Source organism: Pithys albifrons, chromosome 17 (assembly GCF_047495875.1).
Source record: "Pithys albifrons albifrons isolate INPA30051 chromosome 17, PitAlb_v1, whole genome shotgun sequence".
Taxonomy (NCBI): Eukaryota; Metazoa; Chordata; class Aves; order Passeriformes; family Thamnophilidae; genus Pithys; species Pithys albifrons.
This window is the reverse complement of record NC_092474.1, coordinates 7,357,738-7,373,220: the sequence shown is the minus strand read 5'-3', so window position 1 is coordinate 7,373,220 and position 15,483 is coordinate 7,357,738. Positions and strand designations below refer to the sequence as shown.

The following is a 15,483-nucleotide window of genomic DNA, read 5'->3' as shown; positions in this document are numbered from 1 at the left end:
TAGTGCAGGAATGCAGGGAGGGGGGCCAGGCTCGCCCCAGGGCCGCGAGGTGGCCGTGCCCACCCAGGGATTGCTCAGGAGTTGAGTCAAGTGGGAATATTCCCTGCTTTTCCAGCCCTCGTGGAAAAGCTGAGTGTTGCCTACCCCGGGCTCATGGCACTCCAGAGGCAGCCGAGCAGGGAGGAGATTAAATGTCAAGAGCTTTGCACATGAAAATGATGCAGGGCGGGTGGTTGGTTCGTCTGCCCAGGGGGAATAGAGATTTCATTAGTGCGTGCCCATCCCCCGTGGTAAAAAATATAACCTGGCATTTAATAAATAAATAAAAATAAATGAGAGCACAAAGCTGCAGCCCTGGCTGTGCGTGCAGGGAGAGCAGCCCCTGCAGGAGGGAGGGAGGGGAAGGAGGGAGCCCCTAATCCAAAGGTGCAGCCAGATGTGCAGCACACGCCGGCAGGGACCCAATGACTTCCAAGTGCTCCATCTCAGTCCAAATTAAATTGAAAAAAAAAAAAGGAAAAAAAAAGCAAGAAACTGTGGTGCAATAAAGGCAGGGGGAAAAGTAAAAAAAGAGGGAAATTGAGAGGGCTGGTGCTCAGGGGGCTCCCTCAGGCACTTTGCTGTGGGTTGGGAGGGTCTGGGGGCCCCACACCCCCCTCTCTGCCCCACAAGCTGCAGCCCAGGCTCTGAGCAGGTTGGCTGCACGCAATGTCAGCTCTTAATTGTTTTATCTCGGAGATTAATTGGCTTTTGGGGTTTAATTACTTCCGAGGGGCGGAAGGGAACGCTGCCCCTTTGGCAGCCACAGCCTGTCAGAACAAATCACGCCTGATGTGTGTCTTCATCACTGCAAAGCCACTGCTGGAGGGAAAAAAAGGGATTTCACCAACTCCTGAGCAGAAACAAGGAATAAATTGCATTGAACCTGCTCTTGCTCCAGTGCTGAGGAAGGTTGGGAGGCACTGGAATAAAGCCTGTGCTGGACCTCACCATGAACCCAAATAAATCTGGGGTTAAAAGCACTCTAAAGGTACTAAAACTCCCAAGAAGGGCCCCCTTTTGTTGTGTTGTCAGTGGTTTAAATGCAGAAATGACATTGTTGGGATTAAAGGTGGGGAGAGGAGCCGTACCCTGAGGGACACCCTGACCTGGGGGGGCAGAGGGGGGTTGGGGAATACTCAGGTGGCCCCACAAACACACGGGGAGGCAGAATAGCAACAAAATCTCTCCTTTAATAGCTGGGTTGACCTGAGGATTTGTTCTGACCGAGGTAAACAGCCCCAGGGGCTGCTGTGAGCTCCATTCCCAACAAACCTCCAGCCATTAGTCAAGGGAAGAGCTCAAACCAGGGCAGCTGCTCCCTCTGAACACATTCACCCTCTCTGTGCAAAGAAACAGGGAGCAGGAGCCACCCAGCCCATGCCTGCTCCTCACACCTGTTAGAAAAATATATTTTTATTTAAATTCTCCTTTTTCTCCAGGAAATTTTCTTCTCTCTTTGAATATAGGTCGAGTGGTGTCTCTCGATTCATCCTCTGTCTGTGTTTCTATCAAGATCCAGAGTTCAAAGCCAATTGTTCAACACCTAATCTAGAAAAGGCTGCCTACAACATATGGCTTTTGCACCTACAGCCAAAGGGGACTGGCAGGTTGGGAATGTTGGGGGAGCTCTTCTGGGGCAAAGCCAGGACAGGGGAGGGCTGGGAGGGCAGTGTGGGCTGAGGGGATGGCTGGGGACCACATGCAGCTCTGCACAAAGCCAGCCTGGAGAATGGCACCTTCCTGTGCCACGGGATCCTTTGGTTTGGCTTGGGACCAGGGTTTGCTCCCCACTACAGTTCCTGGCCCCCAAAACTGCTGCTGGGGGGCTGTTGTGGCTCGTGAGCTCCTGAAATGAGGTACAGATGAGCTCATGGGTCCCAAAAGCTCTTCTGTCCAAGGCCAACATCCCCTTCTGGAGCATCATCCATGTGGAAGGGGAAATCATCACCCCCCCAGAGCTGGAGCAGCAACATTGCCTGGGGCTGGGGCTGAGGCTGTGGCATCCAGCCTTGCTCCAGGGAGCCAAGGAATGGCTCAAGGGGTCACAGCCCCCTCATTTGGGAGATCATTCTCCCCAGCTCAACCTTCCTGATTCCCATCCGGAATGATGGGATCCACAGGAGCAACACCCCCGTGGTGCCCGTGGTCTATCTATCCCACCTTGGGAAGGCTGATGGATTCCATCCAGGGACAAACAGGTGCCTCCCAAGGCTGGCCATGAGCGAGGGTAGTTTGGGGGTACCAAAAATGGCAGCTCTGGCAGCACCAGATCCATCCCTGAGCCAGCCTGAGGCACCACAAACAACCCCAGAGCAATTCCAAGGACCACAAACAACCCCAGAGCAATTCCAAGGACCACAGATAACCCAGGGCACTTCCAAGGACCACAGATAACCCATTGCAATTCCAAGGACCACAGATAACCCACTGCACTTCCAAGGAGGGCTGTGGCAGCCAGAACAGGAGCAGGATGGAGCAGGAACCCTGTGGTGGGAGAGGCACCCGTGTCCCCTCAGCGCTGCCACCGGGCCAGGGTCTGTGATGGCCAAACAAGCTCAGCAATGGCTGGGGACCACTCGTTGCTCATGCAGGGAGTTGATCAACAGCTCTAGCAGCATATAGAGAATTAAAAGCAGAGCCACCCACTGGGTGGAATTCGGGAGCAGGGTCAGGTCCCCCCGCCGTCATCACCATCATCTTGGGTAATAATCATCTGGGACCCCCGACAGATTTCGGAGCTTCAGAGCCGTGTCCACTGTTCTGATGTAGCCACTGATCATCTTCCTCATCTCGGGGGTGTAGGGGTCATACTCCAGCTTTCTGAGGCCGGAGCGCTTGAAGTTGCCGTCCTTCTGCCCCTCGACGCAGAGCAGCCTGTCCTCGCAGGCAGTGATGCCCAGCAGCCCCACCATCCTCTGCAGCTGCACGAAGAGATCCCGTTTCAGGTCCTCAAAGTGCACCACCAGCACCTTCTTGCCGTAGCGCAGCCAGTCGAGGGTGTGGGTTGCCCACCACGGTGCGTAGTTGGCCACAAACTCTGGCCACTCTGGAAAGGAGGAGCAGAGAATCATAGAATGGATTGGGTTGGAAAAGACCTCTTAGATCATCAAGTCCAACCCTTGGTCCAACTCCAGTCCCTTTACCAGATCATGGCACTCAGTGCCACGGCCAATCTCAGGTTAAAAACCTCCAGGGATGGGGAATCCACTCCCTCTCTGGGCAGCCCATTCCAATGCCTGAGCACTCTCTCTGCAAAGATGTGGTGGGGGTGTGTCCCATGTGACCTCCCTCATTCCTGCTGGAATCTCTCAGGCATCCTTCTAGATAATTGATCCTCCCATAAAAATCAGGTGGTAAAAGGGGTAATGAAACACCAATAATGAGCTGCAGTTTTGCTGGTGGGGCCACACAGACCCGTCCCCAACGTGCAAAACCTCTGGGTATCCACGTCCTCCTCGTGTCCTCCCCACAAAACCAACACCTGAGCAATTGCTGAGCTGTGTTTAATTCCCCAGGGAATCATTAAACACGGGATCTGTTTCATTAAACAGATCCAGGACAATTCACCTTGTGTAATCACATCTCATAAAACTTTGCTTTGGAACCGCTCCAGGGGTATCATAAAATTAACGTCATGGAACCAAAGAGGGGTTTGGCCTCTGCAGGGCTGGGAATGGGGGGGAAGGAAATCCACCCCATGGCACCAGGAGCTGGGGGTGAGGCTGAAGAGGGGACAAGGCTCTTATACCCTTAATTTGCCCCTTCTTGGGAGAAGGAGGTTATTTGGAGAGCTGGTTTGCAGGCAAGGCAGGGGGTGGGACCCGCCACTCCATGGCCAGGGATTAACAAAATGGGAGTCACCAGCCAAAGGATGGAAAATCTCCATCTTTCCCAGCAAGTTCTTCCAATGGTTAATTATCCTGACAATCAACCCAATTATGCTGTACATCCTCTGCAAAGAATTTGGTGATGTATTTTGATGCACATCCAAATGGGATGGTGCTGGGCAGAGGGAATGGTCCCCTCTGCCTGGCCCCACCTCCCCTTGGGAGGTGCCACGTGGGACAGGCTGGGAAGGGGGGTGGGATTGGGAAGAGTCAGGAGGGTCCCTGTGGTACTGGGATGATGGTTCTGCATCCCCCCTCCAGCTCTAACTGCAGTTGGATGGGGGCAAAATCTGCCATGGTGGGGGCAATGCCAGCCCAGGGACTTTCCCAGGGAGACAAGGATTGGGAGACAACACTCCCCCTGGTTTTATGGGACAGGGAGAGCAGGGCTGGGCTTCCTCTGGCTCTGTGTGCACATGGTGATAACGAAATCCAGGCACAAAACAGCCACAGCAGCAAAAACTCCCCTTAAATAAACTCAGAATTAAGGGTAGCAGATGTTCAATCAAGCTAAATATTTTAACTCTTTCCAATGAAGTCAATCCCACAACAGCAATTTGTAAATTGCTGTAATTAAACAGCCTCCACAACGCGCCTGTGCGGGGGAAAGGTGGTGGCTCTGGAGCAGCTGGGCACATGGAAATCCCACCCAGATCCCATCTTGTCCATAGGGACAGGCTGGTGGCAGCCACCACTCCCTCTGATGACACTGGGAAGGGGAGATGCCCATCCCTGCCTGGCCCATCTGGGACAGGGTGGTCCTGCTGTTCCATCCCATTGCATCCCATCCCACCCCATTCTAACTCATTCCATCCCATCCCACCCCACCCCACCCCACCCCATTCTAACCCATTCCATCCCACTCCATTCTAATCCACTTCATCTCATCCCAACCCACCCCACACCATTCCAACCCATTCTAACCCATTCCAATCCATTCTAACCCATTCCAATCCATTCTAACCCATTCCATCCCACCCCATTCTAACCCATTCCATCCCACCCCATTCTAACCCATTCCATCCCATCCCACCCCACCCCACGCCATTCCAACCCATTCTAACCCATTCCAACCCATTCCATCCCACCCCATTCTAATGCATTCCATCCCACCCCATTCTAATGCATTCCATCCCATCCCATTCTAATCCATTCCATTTCACCCCAACCCACTCACACCAACCCAACCCACTCTAATTTATTCCATCTCATTCCAACCCAACCCATCCCAGCCTAACACAGGAGCCTTTGGCCATGCAAGAAGATGCTCCAGGTCATGCCAGCAGGTGGACATGGTGACCCCAAAGTGGTGGCACAGCCCAGGATTTCCTCATAGAGACCCAGCTCGGGCTCTGCTCTGCTTCACCAACTAATTCCCAGCTCCAGTGGCCAGGCTGGGGCTCTCCCACCGCATCACAAATGCCCTGACCCACCTTTGCCCTTCCAGTGGGCATGGGCAGCGAAGCCGATGTGTCCCCCGTATTTGCGGTTGAACTCAGCCATGAGGGCCTTGTAGGGGTTCCTGATGAGCAGGATGGCCGAGTCGAAGGACTCGATCTCCTTCTGGCCACTCTCATGGGTCTTGATGCAAATGGTCCTCCCGCTGCGCCAGTGATCCCGCTCGCCCTTGAATCCTGCCAGGACACAGCCTGGGGTTATGGAAATGATCAAAGGGAGCTTGGAGGGCTCAGCCTGGAGAAAAGGAGGCTCAGGGGGGACCTTGTCGCTCTCCACAACTCCCTGACAGGAGAGGGAGCCAGGTGGGACTTGGTCTCTTCTCCCAGGTAACAAGTGACAAGATAAAATGGCCTCAAGTTGTGCCAAGGGAGGTTTAGGTTGGATATTGGGAAAATTTCTTCATGGAAAGGGTTGCCCAGACCTTCACAGGGAGCAGTGGTGGTGTCACCATCCCTGGAGGGATTTAACAGTCATGTGGATGTGGCACTTGGGGACGTGGGTCATTGGTGGCCTTGGCCATGCTGGGGGAACTGTTGGACTTAACGAGCTCAAACTTTTCCAACCCAAACCACCCTGTGACTCCATGAAAGGGAACGACTCAGGGATATCAGGTTGCAAAATACAGTTGGATAAAAGCAGCTGGGGCATGAGGGAGGATTTACATCCCTCTCCCAGATGGAAATCATTTATTTGACCAAGTTATGAGTCACATAAAATCCATGAGAGGGTGGGTGGGTACAGGCCTGGGGGTGCTCAGGGCAGCCTCACCCCGGCTGTACTTGGCTCTTGGGCTTGTTTGGGGGGTCAAGAACCATTTTATAGCTATAATCTTACTGACCAGAGTGCTTAAACTTTCCCAATAAGTTAAGAAGGGGGAACCCCCTCCCCCATTTTTGTGGGGCTGTGGATGAGCCCAGGGCTGTGGTGATGCCATGGGGGCTCCAGAGAGGGGCACGGAGCAGCCCCACGGGATGTCACCAGGACCTTCCCTGGCTCACATGGGACCAGTGCACCCCCAGCAATGATCCCCAGCAATGACCCCCCTCTCACCTTTGTTGTAGAGAGACCCATCAAAGTAGTAGCTGCCGGTGTAGAAGCCCGTGGCCAGCTCGATCAGGTGTCGTGCCCAGGTGTTGCCAGCGCCAGGGAAGCTGGCCAGGGCCACCAGCTGCTTGGCACGGGTGGGGAGAAACCTCCTGTCCATGCAGCGGTTGTCTACAGTGAGAACCACCACAGCACATCAGGAATGTGTCATGGAAACTTGCTTTTCCTACAGGGATATCCCAAAGCCTCCCAGGAGGATGGAGGGGCAGCAGTGAGGAGGAGGAGGAGGATGCTACAGGGAAGGCGACCTGCCCCAAAAACAGAGGAACATCCCAGAGGGCCCTGATGACCCCAAAAGCAGTGAAAAAAGTCCTAAATGTCCCAAAAAGACCTAAGAGAAGGGCAGTAGTTCTCTCATGACCAGCTCCTTAGGCAAGAGTGAGTAACAGGGATGTGTGTGCCAGGCAACACTCCTGCTTTCTGTATGGATGAATGAACAAGCATTTCCAGCATGGCCTCAAACACTGGAGGAGGGATCATGACAAGACTGACCTGCTCTGAAGCAGAACCATCTGAATCTGAGTCCTCACGTGCTCCCTTCAGCCCTTTCCTCTCCCAGTAACAGGTTTCCCCTCTCCCTGTGCTTCCCTGTCTCTGTTGTGCCAATGCCAGAGGACAGGAGCCCTCTCTGTGCAGCATCCTGGGCACTTTCTGCTCAGTCACAGCCTTTTCCCCCCCATATTTTTCCCAGGGGCTTTTCCTCTCTGGATAACAGAGTCCCCAAGGGTTCACATGCCCATGCTGAGGAGGTGGGAAAAGCCCTGGGAATGAGGAATCTTGCCAGAGGCAGATGGAAAACTGCTCTTCCCTGCAGCTGAGTCAGGCAGTAATTACAGCAGTTTGTCCAAGGGAGGGCTGACTTCCCAGGAAATTCAAAGAAATGCTGATTTTTAACGGAAGATGCTGCAAGCCCACACTCACTTTCCCCAGCATTCCCGAGAAGGGGGTGGGAAAGGGGTGCTGGAGTGGCCTCTGCCCGTGCCAGCTCACCCTGCACTTGGGTCTGGTAGACCAGGAGGAACTCGGCAGTGCCGCAGCTCTCGAAGTCCTCCCCAGGGCATTTCTGGGCGCAGAGCTGCTCGTCCTCGCGCTCGTGCAGCGGGAACAGCGTCGTGGGGAAGCCGCAGTGGCACGAGGTCCCTGCCAGGGCTGACAGCGGGTATTCCTGCAGGGATGGGCACATGGAGGACAGCTGGTGGCACTGCCCCCGTCCCCGGTGGCAGATCCTTCCTCTGTCCCTTATTCCTGTTCTTGCTGCATTGGACCCGCTGGACAGCATGAGGTTGTTTGCAGCCCATTCCAGCACCAATCCAGCCCATTCCAGCACCAATCCAGCCCATTCCACTATTCTTTCAGCTCATTCTACCATTTTTCCAGCACCATTCCAGCATCATTCCAGCTCATTCCAGCACCATTCCAGTCTATTCCACTCTTCTTCCAGCTCATTCCAGCACCATTCCAGCATCATTCCAGCCCATTCCACCATTCTTCCAACCCATTCCAGCACCATTCCAGCCCAATCCACCATCCTTCAAAACCATTCCAGCCCATTCCACCATCCTTCAAAGCCATTCCAGCATCCTTCCAGCCCATTCCACCATCCCTCAAAACCATTCCAGCATCACTCCAGCCCATTCCAGCATCCTTCCAGCCTGTTCCAGCATTATTTCCCCAGTACCTTCTCGGTGCAGAAGTCCACACACTTGTCCACGGACATGTTGAGCATGAGCCGGCTGGTGGGCAGGGCGATGGACACATTGTCCGGCCGGCGGAAACACCCCCGGAATATGGCACTGCCATCTGTGAGGGAGAGAGGCCACAGTGGGCCTGGCACCCCAAAAGTGGCACCACTGCACCCCAAATGTGACACCAAAAATGACACCACTGTACTCCAAAAGTGACATCATTGTACCCTCAAAATGACATCACCGCATCCCAAAAGTGACACCACTACACCCCAAAGTGACATCATTGCACCCCAAAATGACATCAATGCACACCAAAAGTGACATCATGCACCCCAAAGTGACACCAATGCATCCCAAAGATGCCACGCCACCACTGCACCCCAAAAGTGGCATCAATGTATCCAAAAAATGCCACCACTGCACCCCAAAATCACATCATTGCACCCCAAAAGTTACATAATTGCACCCCAAAATGACAACACTGCATCCCAAAGTGAATCATTGCACCCCAAAGTGACCCCACTGCACCCCAGCAATGACACCGCTGCCACCCTGTGCCCCCAGGCTCGGGAGCAGGAGCCCCTCCTGACGCAGCATTCCCGCATCCCAGCGCTCCGCGGCTCCTCCCGGCTCCCGCTGCCCTCCGGCGGCACAGCCTGACGCGCTCGCTCGGCTGCTTAAGATGCAGAATCAGAGCAAAACCGCGGCAGCAAAGCCGGGTTTATTTTTTCCCAGCTATTTTTATTAGCTGGGTGATCCCAGGCTGCAGGAGGGGTGGGACAGAGAGGAGAGCGGGGCTGGGGCTGGGCTGGTCCCCCCCAGGGTTGGGGTCCCATCCTGGGTCCTCTCCCACCACTCCAGTGGGGCACTCTCAGCAACTCTGCGGGCTCCTGGTGATGGGAGCTCTGATTGCTCCACCCTCTTTCCCACTGTGTGGGGATGAGGAAAGACTAGCAGCAAATGTGGGTAATTATAGAGCTGCCTAATTGGGAGCTAAACAAGCTCTTCTGACGGGGAGCACCCTCAGCTCTGTCTGGAGCTCCCGCACATCCTTCATCCTGCAGCACACACTGAGCGCACTGATGGTCCTGTTTGGCCATCAGGAAAGAGATCTTTGCCTAAAGCCCCCCAAAATTCCCTGCATTCCCACGGGCGGTCCCTCTTCCACCCTACCCCATCCAGCATTCCCCACGGAGAGATTCCCGTGGTTTACAGCAGCAAAACTACCCCACGCACAGTCCTGAACCGCACTCAAACCACCTCCAGCGAGCCACGACCCGGCTCCCACGGCACAGGGATGTGGGGTCAGCCCTCCAGCCCCACGAGGGCTTCCCCCACTCCCGGGCCGGGCCGGGAGCCACAGGGATGCTGCCAACTTACACCTCCGGGCGGACTCCTGCGCCAGCTCCAGGCGGTAGATGGAGAGCCGGTTGATGCCCCCGCAGGTTTTGCTGCGCTCCCCCTTGCACTCCATGTTACACTCGGACTCGCTGGCGTTCGGGGCCTGGATCTTGTGCCCACAGTAGCACTCGGCACCGAATTCCAGCCCTGCGTACAGGTACCCCCTGTGGAGAGGGAGATGGGGGGCTCAGACATCCCTGGGATTCCCTCACAGAGAGGGAGATGGGGGGCTCAGGCATCCCTGGGATCCCCCCATGGAGAGGGAGATGGGGGGCTCAGACATCCCTGGGATCCCCCCATGGAGAGGAAGATGGGGGACTCAGGCATCCCTGGGATCCCCCCAGGCCCATGGAGTTTTGAAGGAGCATCCCTGCTGCATCCAGCTCATGCCCAGTGCTGGAAGCAGCGCTGCATCCCAGGGTTTCATTGTTGGACTACTGATCATTGTAGGGTCCTTCCAGCTGAAAATATAATATCCTGTCCTATAATGCAATTTTATCCCACCTTATCCTATTCTATCCTACTATTGCATTGCATCCTGTGTGCAGGGATTGACAGAGATGGTGTGCAGGGATCCATGGAGATGATATGCAGGGATTGACAGAGATGGTGTGCAGGGATTCATGGAGATGGTGTGCAGGGATCCATGGAGATGGTGTGCAGGGATCGACGGAGATGGTGTGCAGGGATCCATGGAGATGGTGTGCAGGGATTGACAGAGATGGTGTGCAGGGGTCCATGGAGATGGTGTGCAGGGTTTGACAGAGATGGTGTGCAGGGATTCATGGAGATGGTGTGCAGGGATCCATGGAGATGATATGCAGGGATTGACAGAGATGGTGCGCAGGGATTCATGGAGATGGTGTGCAGGGATTGATGGAGTCCCAGTGCCTTGCCCTACCGCTCAGCACAGTTGTCCTGGCAACGGAACACCGTCATCTTCTTGTAGTCGAAGAAGGACATCCCGCGCAGCGTCCGCTGGCGCGTGTTGTCCACGTAGCAGCCGATGTATCGCGCTGGGGACCAGAGAGGAGAGGGGGGTAAGAACCCACCGGGGCTGAGCTCAACCACTCCCACCCCCTTCTGATTTTTCCCTAAACAGAGATGTACTGAAATATTCCCTGTTTATTTGCTCTGGAAATATGAGCTCTGAGTTCAACAAGTACTGCAGGGAAAGGTGGGCAAACCAGGAACACCCACATGGATAGAAGGGGTGCTGTGGCTCTGCACTGAGGATTCTCCTCTCCATCCTCTTCCTCCACACCAGCCTCCAAACTGAGCAAAGCTGCTCCAAAAGGAAATGAGCTACATAGGAAAGTAACCCATCCCCTTCATCCTGCCCTGCCAGGAACACAGGGCCGGGCAGAATGGAGAAATGTCATTTAAAACACATTTTCCTCAGCCAGCAGCTCATTTTTCCCAGCCCCAGCCATCGGTGTGGAGGATATTTGTCCAGCTTGGCAGAGCAAAGGCTGATGCCTGTGCTGGGAGTAAATGAAGATGCCAGCAGAGAGGGAATAGAGCTGAATGGAGTCACACTGAAATCATTTATTTGACAAATGTAGCCTTTCCCAATAACCTGAGCACAAGGAGCCATCTCCTGCATGCCTGTGGCAACATTCCATGCCAGCTGTGCCCACTGGTTAGGAGTGAGATGGTCCACGAGCTGTCCCTGCTCAGCCTCCTCTTTAGGCGCCCTCATTAGTGTCCTCGTTAGTGCCCTGCTCCTGCTTCCACCCCAGGGTTTGCTGCACAGAGATGTCTTGGCATCAACACAGGGATGTGGAGCTGGAAAGAGGATGCTCAGCACCCTCCCAGCCCCTGCTGCCCCAGCAGGATGGGGGTATGGGAACCGTGGGATGAGCCATCAGTAATCAGCTAACGAGGTGCTCATTAGTGTGTTCTGGCAGAGAATGTGCAGCTGGACACCCAGTGGGTGCTCCAGGGAGAGGGGAGGGCAGCACTTGGGACCAACCAGTGGCTGGGTCTTACTGACCCACTGGTGTGGAAACCCAGACCAGTCCAGTTCACCTCTCTCCATATTCCAGCTGTGCATGTAACAGCAGGAGTTCACTTCCTATTCCACTGTCCCAGATTGCTCCAGGCCCTGTCCAGCCTGGCCTTGGACACTTCCAGATTTGGGGCAGCCACAGCTTCTCTGCCCAACCTGTGCCAGGGCCTGCCCACCCTCCCAGGGAGGAATTCCTTCCATATATCTAATCAGTGCCACCCCAATTCCAAACCACACTATGAGATAATGCTTCTCACCTCCTCCCTGCATTCCAGCTGACCCAACTCCACCAGCAGACCCCACCCATGGTGTGCCCCACACAGAGCCCCCCACTCCCCCAGGGGCTGCAAACCACCCTCCCAAGCCAGCCTGGGGGAAGGCAGAGAGAAATGATCCTGATAACTTCAACACCAAGGCCATAACTCATTGCTCCCAATTACTCCCAGCAGGAGTGGCATTTCCTCGGGGCTGGGCAGGTTTTGGCAGGTCAGCACATTCCAGTCCTGATGGATCCAGCGGGGCAGGAATTCTGCCGTCTCTTGCCCCCGTGCTGGTGACTGATGTGCATTACCTTCAATCCATTGCTCTTGACATATGTCTGCCGGGACTGATTGGGAAGCCAGCTGGAATAATTAGGGAGATAAGAGGACAGAAGTGAAGGGGGAGATGCCGGGAGGTGGGTGAGGGGTTGGGCACAGCCTGCAGGGAGATGGGGCCAGCCCCAGCACACGGTCCACAGGGAGCCAGCAAGAATTTGGGAGCACGTTGGAAACATGGGTGAGAACAGACATACAAATCCACCCAGCAATTGTCATTAAATTCCCACAAACATCCCACTCTTCCAGCATTGGGTTTGGGTAACTGGCACTGGGTTATCCAGCAGGCTGGATAACCCCTGGGATGCCAAACCCTGATGGGATGGTAGCTCCCAGCCACCCAAATTCCGTGGGATTGTGCAGCTCTGGCTGCATCCTGCTGCCTGCAGGATAAATAGATGGTATTTTAAAAATCGATGGGAACGACTACATTCGCTTATCCCAGGTCATTAATAGTGCACCCACTTGACAACAGCTCACACACCACAGGCAGCAGCCAGGCAGGGATCTCCTGGCTCCAGGGGCCACATTCCAGCCCTGCCTGCATTTCCATGCCCACAGGGGAATCACAGACAGCCCCTGCAGTCACAGCCCAGCAATGCAAACTGCCCACAAGTCTGGGGGTTGTGTTCATTTGGGCCAACAGAATGAAAATTGAATTTGGCCCCTGGCACAGGTGAAGGATGGGAGGAAGGTGGGGTGCAGCATCCCCCCAGCTGGCATCCCTAAAAAGCAAGGGGTGACTTGGAGCTTGATGATGCACAAGGAGGAAAGAGAGGATAGAAAATAAAAAGTGAATTATTGGCACTTGAGAAGAAAGGGTAAAGAAGGAGGGAGACCACTCTGGGAACATCCTCTGGCATGGTGGTCTCCAAAGTGAGTTGCTGAACCCTAGGGCAGTTCTCCGGGGTGAGGGAAGGAAACCTTGGCTCTCGAGTAGCTCACGCACTTGGTTTGTAAGTAAATAAATACACGTTTCCTGGCAGTGTGCACTCAAGAATGTGCTCCTGGCAGGGATACACAACCAAACCAGCTCAGTGACCACTGCCCCAGCTCATGGGGTTCTCTTGGGAGAGGCAAAACGGAGGGATCCCCCTCCCCGTGTGCCCCCAGCTCTTACCTCTGTCCTCCTCCTTCTCGCGGCCGCTCCTGCCCCTGATTGCCCGGCTGCGGGCGTTGCCGTTCTCCCTGGCTTTTCCCCTCTCCGCGGGTTCCTTGGAGGTGCTTTTGAACCAGGGGCCGTGTCTCCGGCCCGCCCCTGGCATCGTGGCCGCTGCTCTGAAGCCGCGGCTCAGCTGCATCACCCCCAGGTAGGGCAGCCCCGGCCCCTCTGCCCTGGCGGGGCTGCGCGGGCTGCCCGGCACCCTGGGCTCCCCCGAAAAACCCGAGTGCAGGAAAGCCAAGCTGCCGGCCGCCAGGTACAGAGCCAGCAGCGTGAAGAACCGCACGGGTTTGCGCCGAAAATACCGCTGGAGTTTTACCAATAGCTTGGCCATAGCGTCTTCATCCCTTCCCCAGCAGCCGGCGCCGCGGGAAAGCTGCTCTGCGGCCCCCGGGATGCTCCGAGGGGGCTTCACCCACCCCGGAGCGGTGCTGAATCCTCCGGCCCTGAAATCGCAGTGGGGGCCGCAGGGTGAGGCCGTGCAAAGATATTGCCCGAGTCTAAAAAGTCCTGGAGTACTGAGGAAGGTGGATTTTTAGCCCCCTCGTCGTGCCCGGGGGGTTTTCCAGCGCTGGCTGTCACCAGGTTATTCTCCTCCCGGCAGAGACCCCCGGCTGTGCCCCGGAGACTGGGCTGGCGGAGGGATCATGTTAAGGAAATCGAGGTTTGAAGGTGATATGAAAGCCGATCAGCTGCCGCAGCTCCTCGTTCGCCGGCGGCTCCGAAAGGCATCGCTCGAATGGGAACGGCACCGCTGCCCTTTCAGACAAAGAATGAGAAGTCCCTGGACGCGTCTGGAGCCCGGAATGCTGACTGGGACCCTTTGTCTAAGGGAGCCCCATTCAGCTCATTCCCAGCGCAAGAAATCTCCACCTGCAAGGCAAACAGAGAGAGGAACGCTCAGGAAAGTGTCCCAGGACACCGGGAGGACGGTGGTCCCTGTCCCTCTGTGGGTGAGGAAGGACACCCGGGCTCTCCATTGCCTTCCAGCCCTGGAAAGGGGCAGTTCCACCCCATGCAGGTGGGTAACGGGGTGCAGTGGGAGCGATGCTGGTGGGAGTGAGCCCAAATCCCAGAGCCTGCACGTCTGTGCCTCGTTGTGCAGGAGAGGAGCTGCAGGAGGGCCCTGGGACTTGGGGAGGATTCCCAATTTCACCCGGAGGAGGATGAGCTGTGCACACACACTCAGGCACACGCACGTTCTAGCCCTAGATCCAAACACCTCTGCACCAGCAGAAATGAAATCCAGGTGTGGACAATGGGGTCAGAAGAAGCTGCCAGTGGATTCTCTGGCACCTGGCATCCCACAGGACTGGGAGATGCCACGGGAGTGTGACATCCATGTGTGTCTCCCCCTATGGCTGCTTTTCAGTTCATGCCCCCAGTAAGGCTTTTGCCATGACACCCTCTATCCTCCAGCCAGGACCATTCCCATTCCCATTCCCACTCTGCCAGCCGAGAAGGACCCCCTGCTGTGCTGGGACCACCAGGGCTTCCCAGGGTCATCCCTGGTGGCTCTTGGCACATGAAGGGCAGCCAAGCTCAGGGAAGGTACAGTCCCCTCCAGCCCCACCAAGCTGGATTCCCTCATGGGATTTCTCCAGCTATGGAATTCCTCCAGATTTTCCCCCAGCTGTGGAAGATTTGCTCCAGTCCTCCTCGGGATAACACCATGTGGGAAGTGCCACTGCCACATACCCTGCTGACACATCGGTGTGCCAGGGATGGTCTCATGCCCAGGGTGTGCTGCCTGTCACAGTCTCATCTTATTTTAGGAAAGGAGACAGAAATAAATGGAAAGACAAAGTGCCATTAGTTTAATGGCCTCTGTGTTCCTGCCATCTGTCTTCAGTTGATTAAATAAAAAATATTGGCGGAACATATGGCATGAATTATACATCAATATTTTAATCTGGGTTCCCACAGTGGTTGTCCAAATACCTCTGATTCCACTTTGTGGAGCCCAGGGCTGGGCAGGGGCAGAGCAGTGGTGGGGCACAAGCCCACCCCATGCCCTCCCCAGCCATGTCAGGAGCCAGCACAGCCTGTGTAAAGGCCGAGGAAACTCTGAGTAGCAGCTGAGCAAGGAGGCTGCTTGGCATGTGTCAGGACACAGATGCAGGTGGCACCTTGG

At 55.4% G+C, this 15,483-nt stretch overlaps 1 protein-coding gene across 1 annotated transcript; it reads right to left on the bottom strand.

Moving 5' to 3' along the window:
• Positions 1 to 1,221: 1,221 nt before the first annotated feature.
• On the bottom strand, positions 1,222 to 13,882 carry WSCD2 (WSC domain containing 2). The gene is made up of 8 exons (XM_071571938.1): positions 13,308 to 13,882; positions 10,482 to 10,596; positions 9,560 to 9,744; positions 8,170 to 8,291; positions 7,482 to 7,656; positions 6,438 to 6,602; positions 5,363 to 5,563; positions 1,222 to 3,088 (listed from the first exon to the last, which is right to left on the bottom strand). The coding sequence occupies exons 1-8, from the start codon at positions 13,681 to 13,683 to the stop codon at positions 2,736 to 2,738; spliced, it is 1,692 nt and encodes a 563-aa protein (XP_071428039.1). The 5' UTR covers positions 13,684 to 13,882; the 3' UTR covers positions 1,222 to 2,735.
• Positions 13,883 to 15,483: the final 1,601 nt, after the last annotated feature.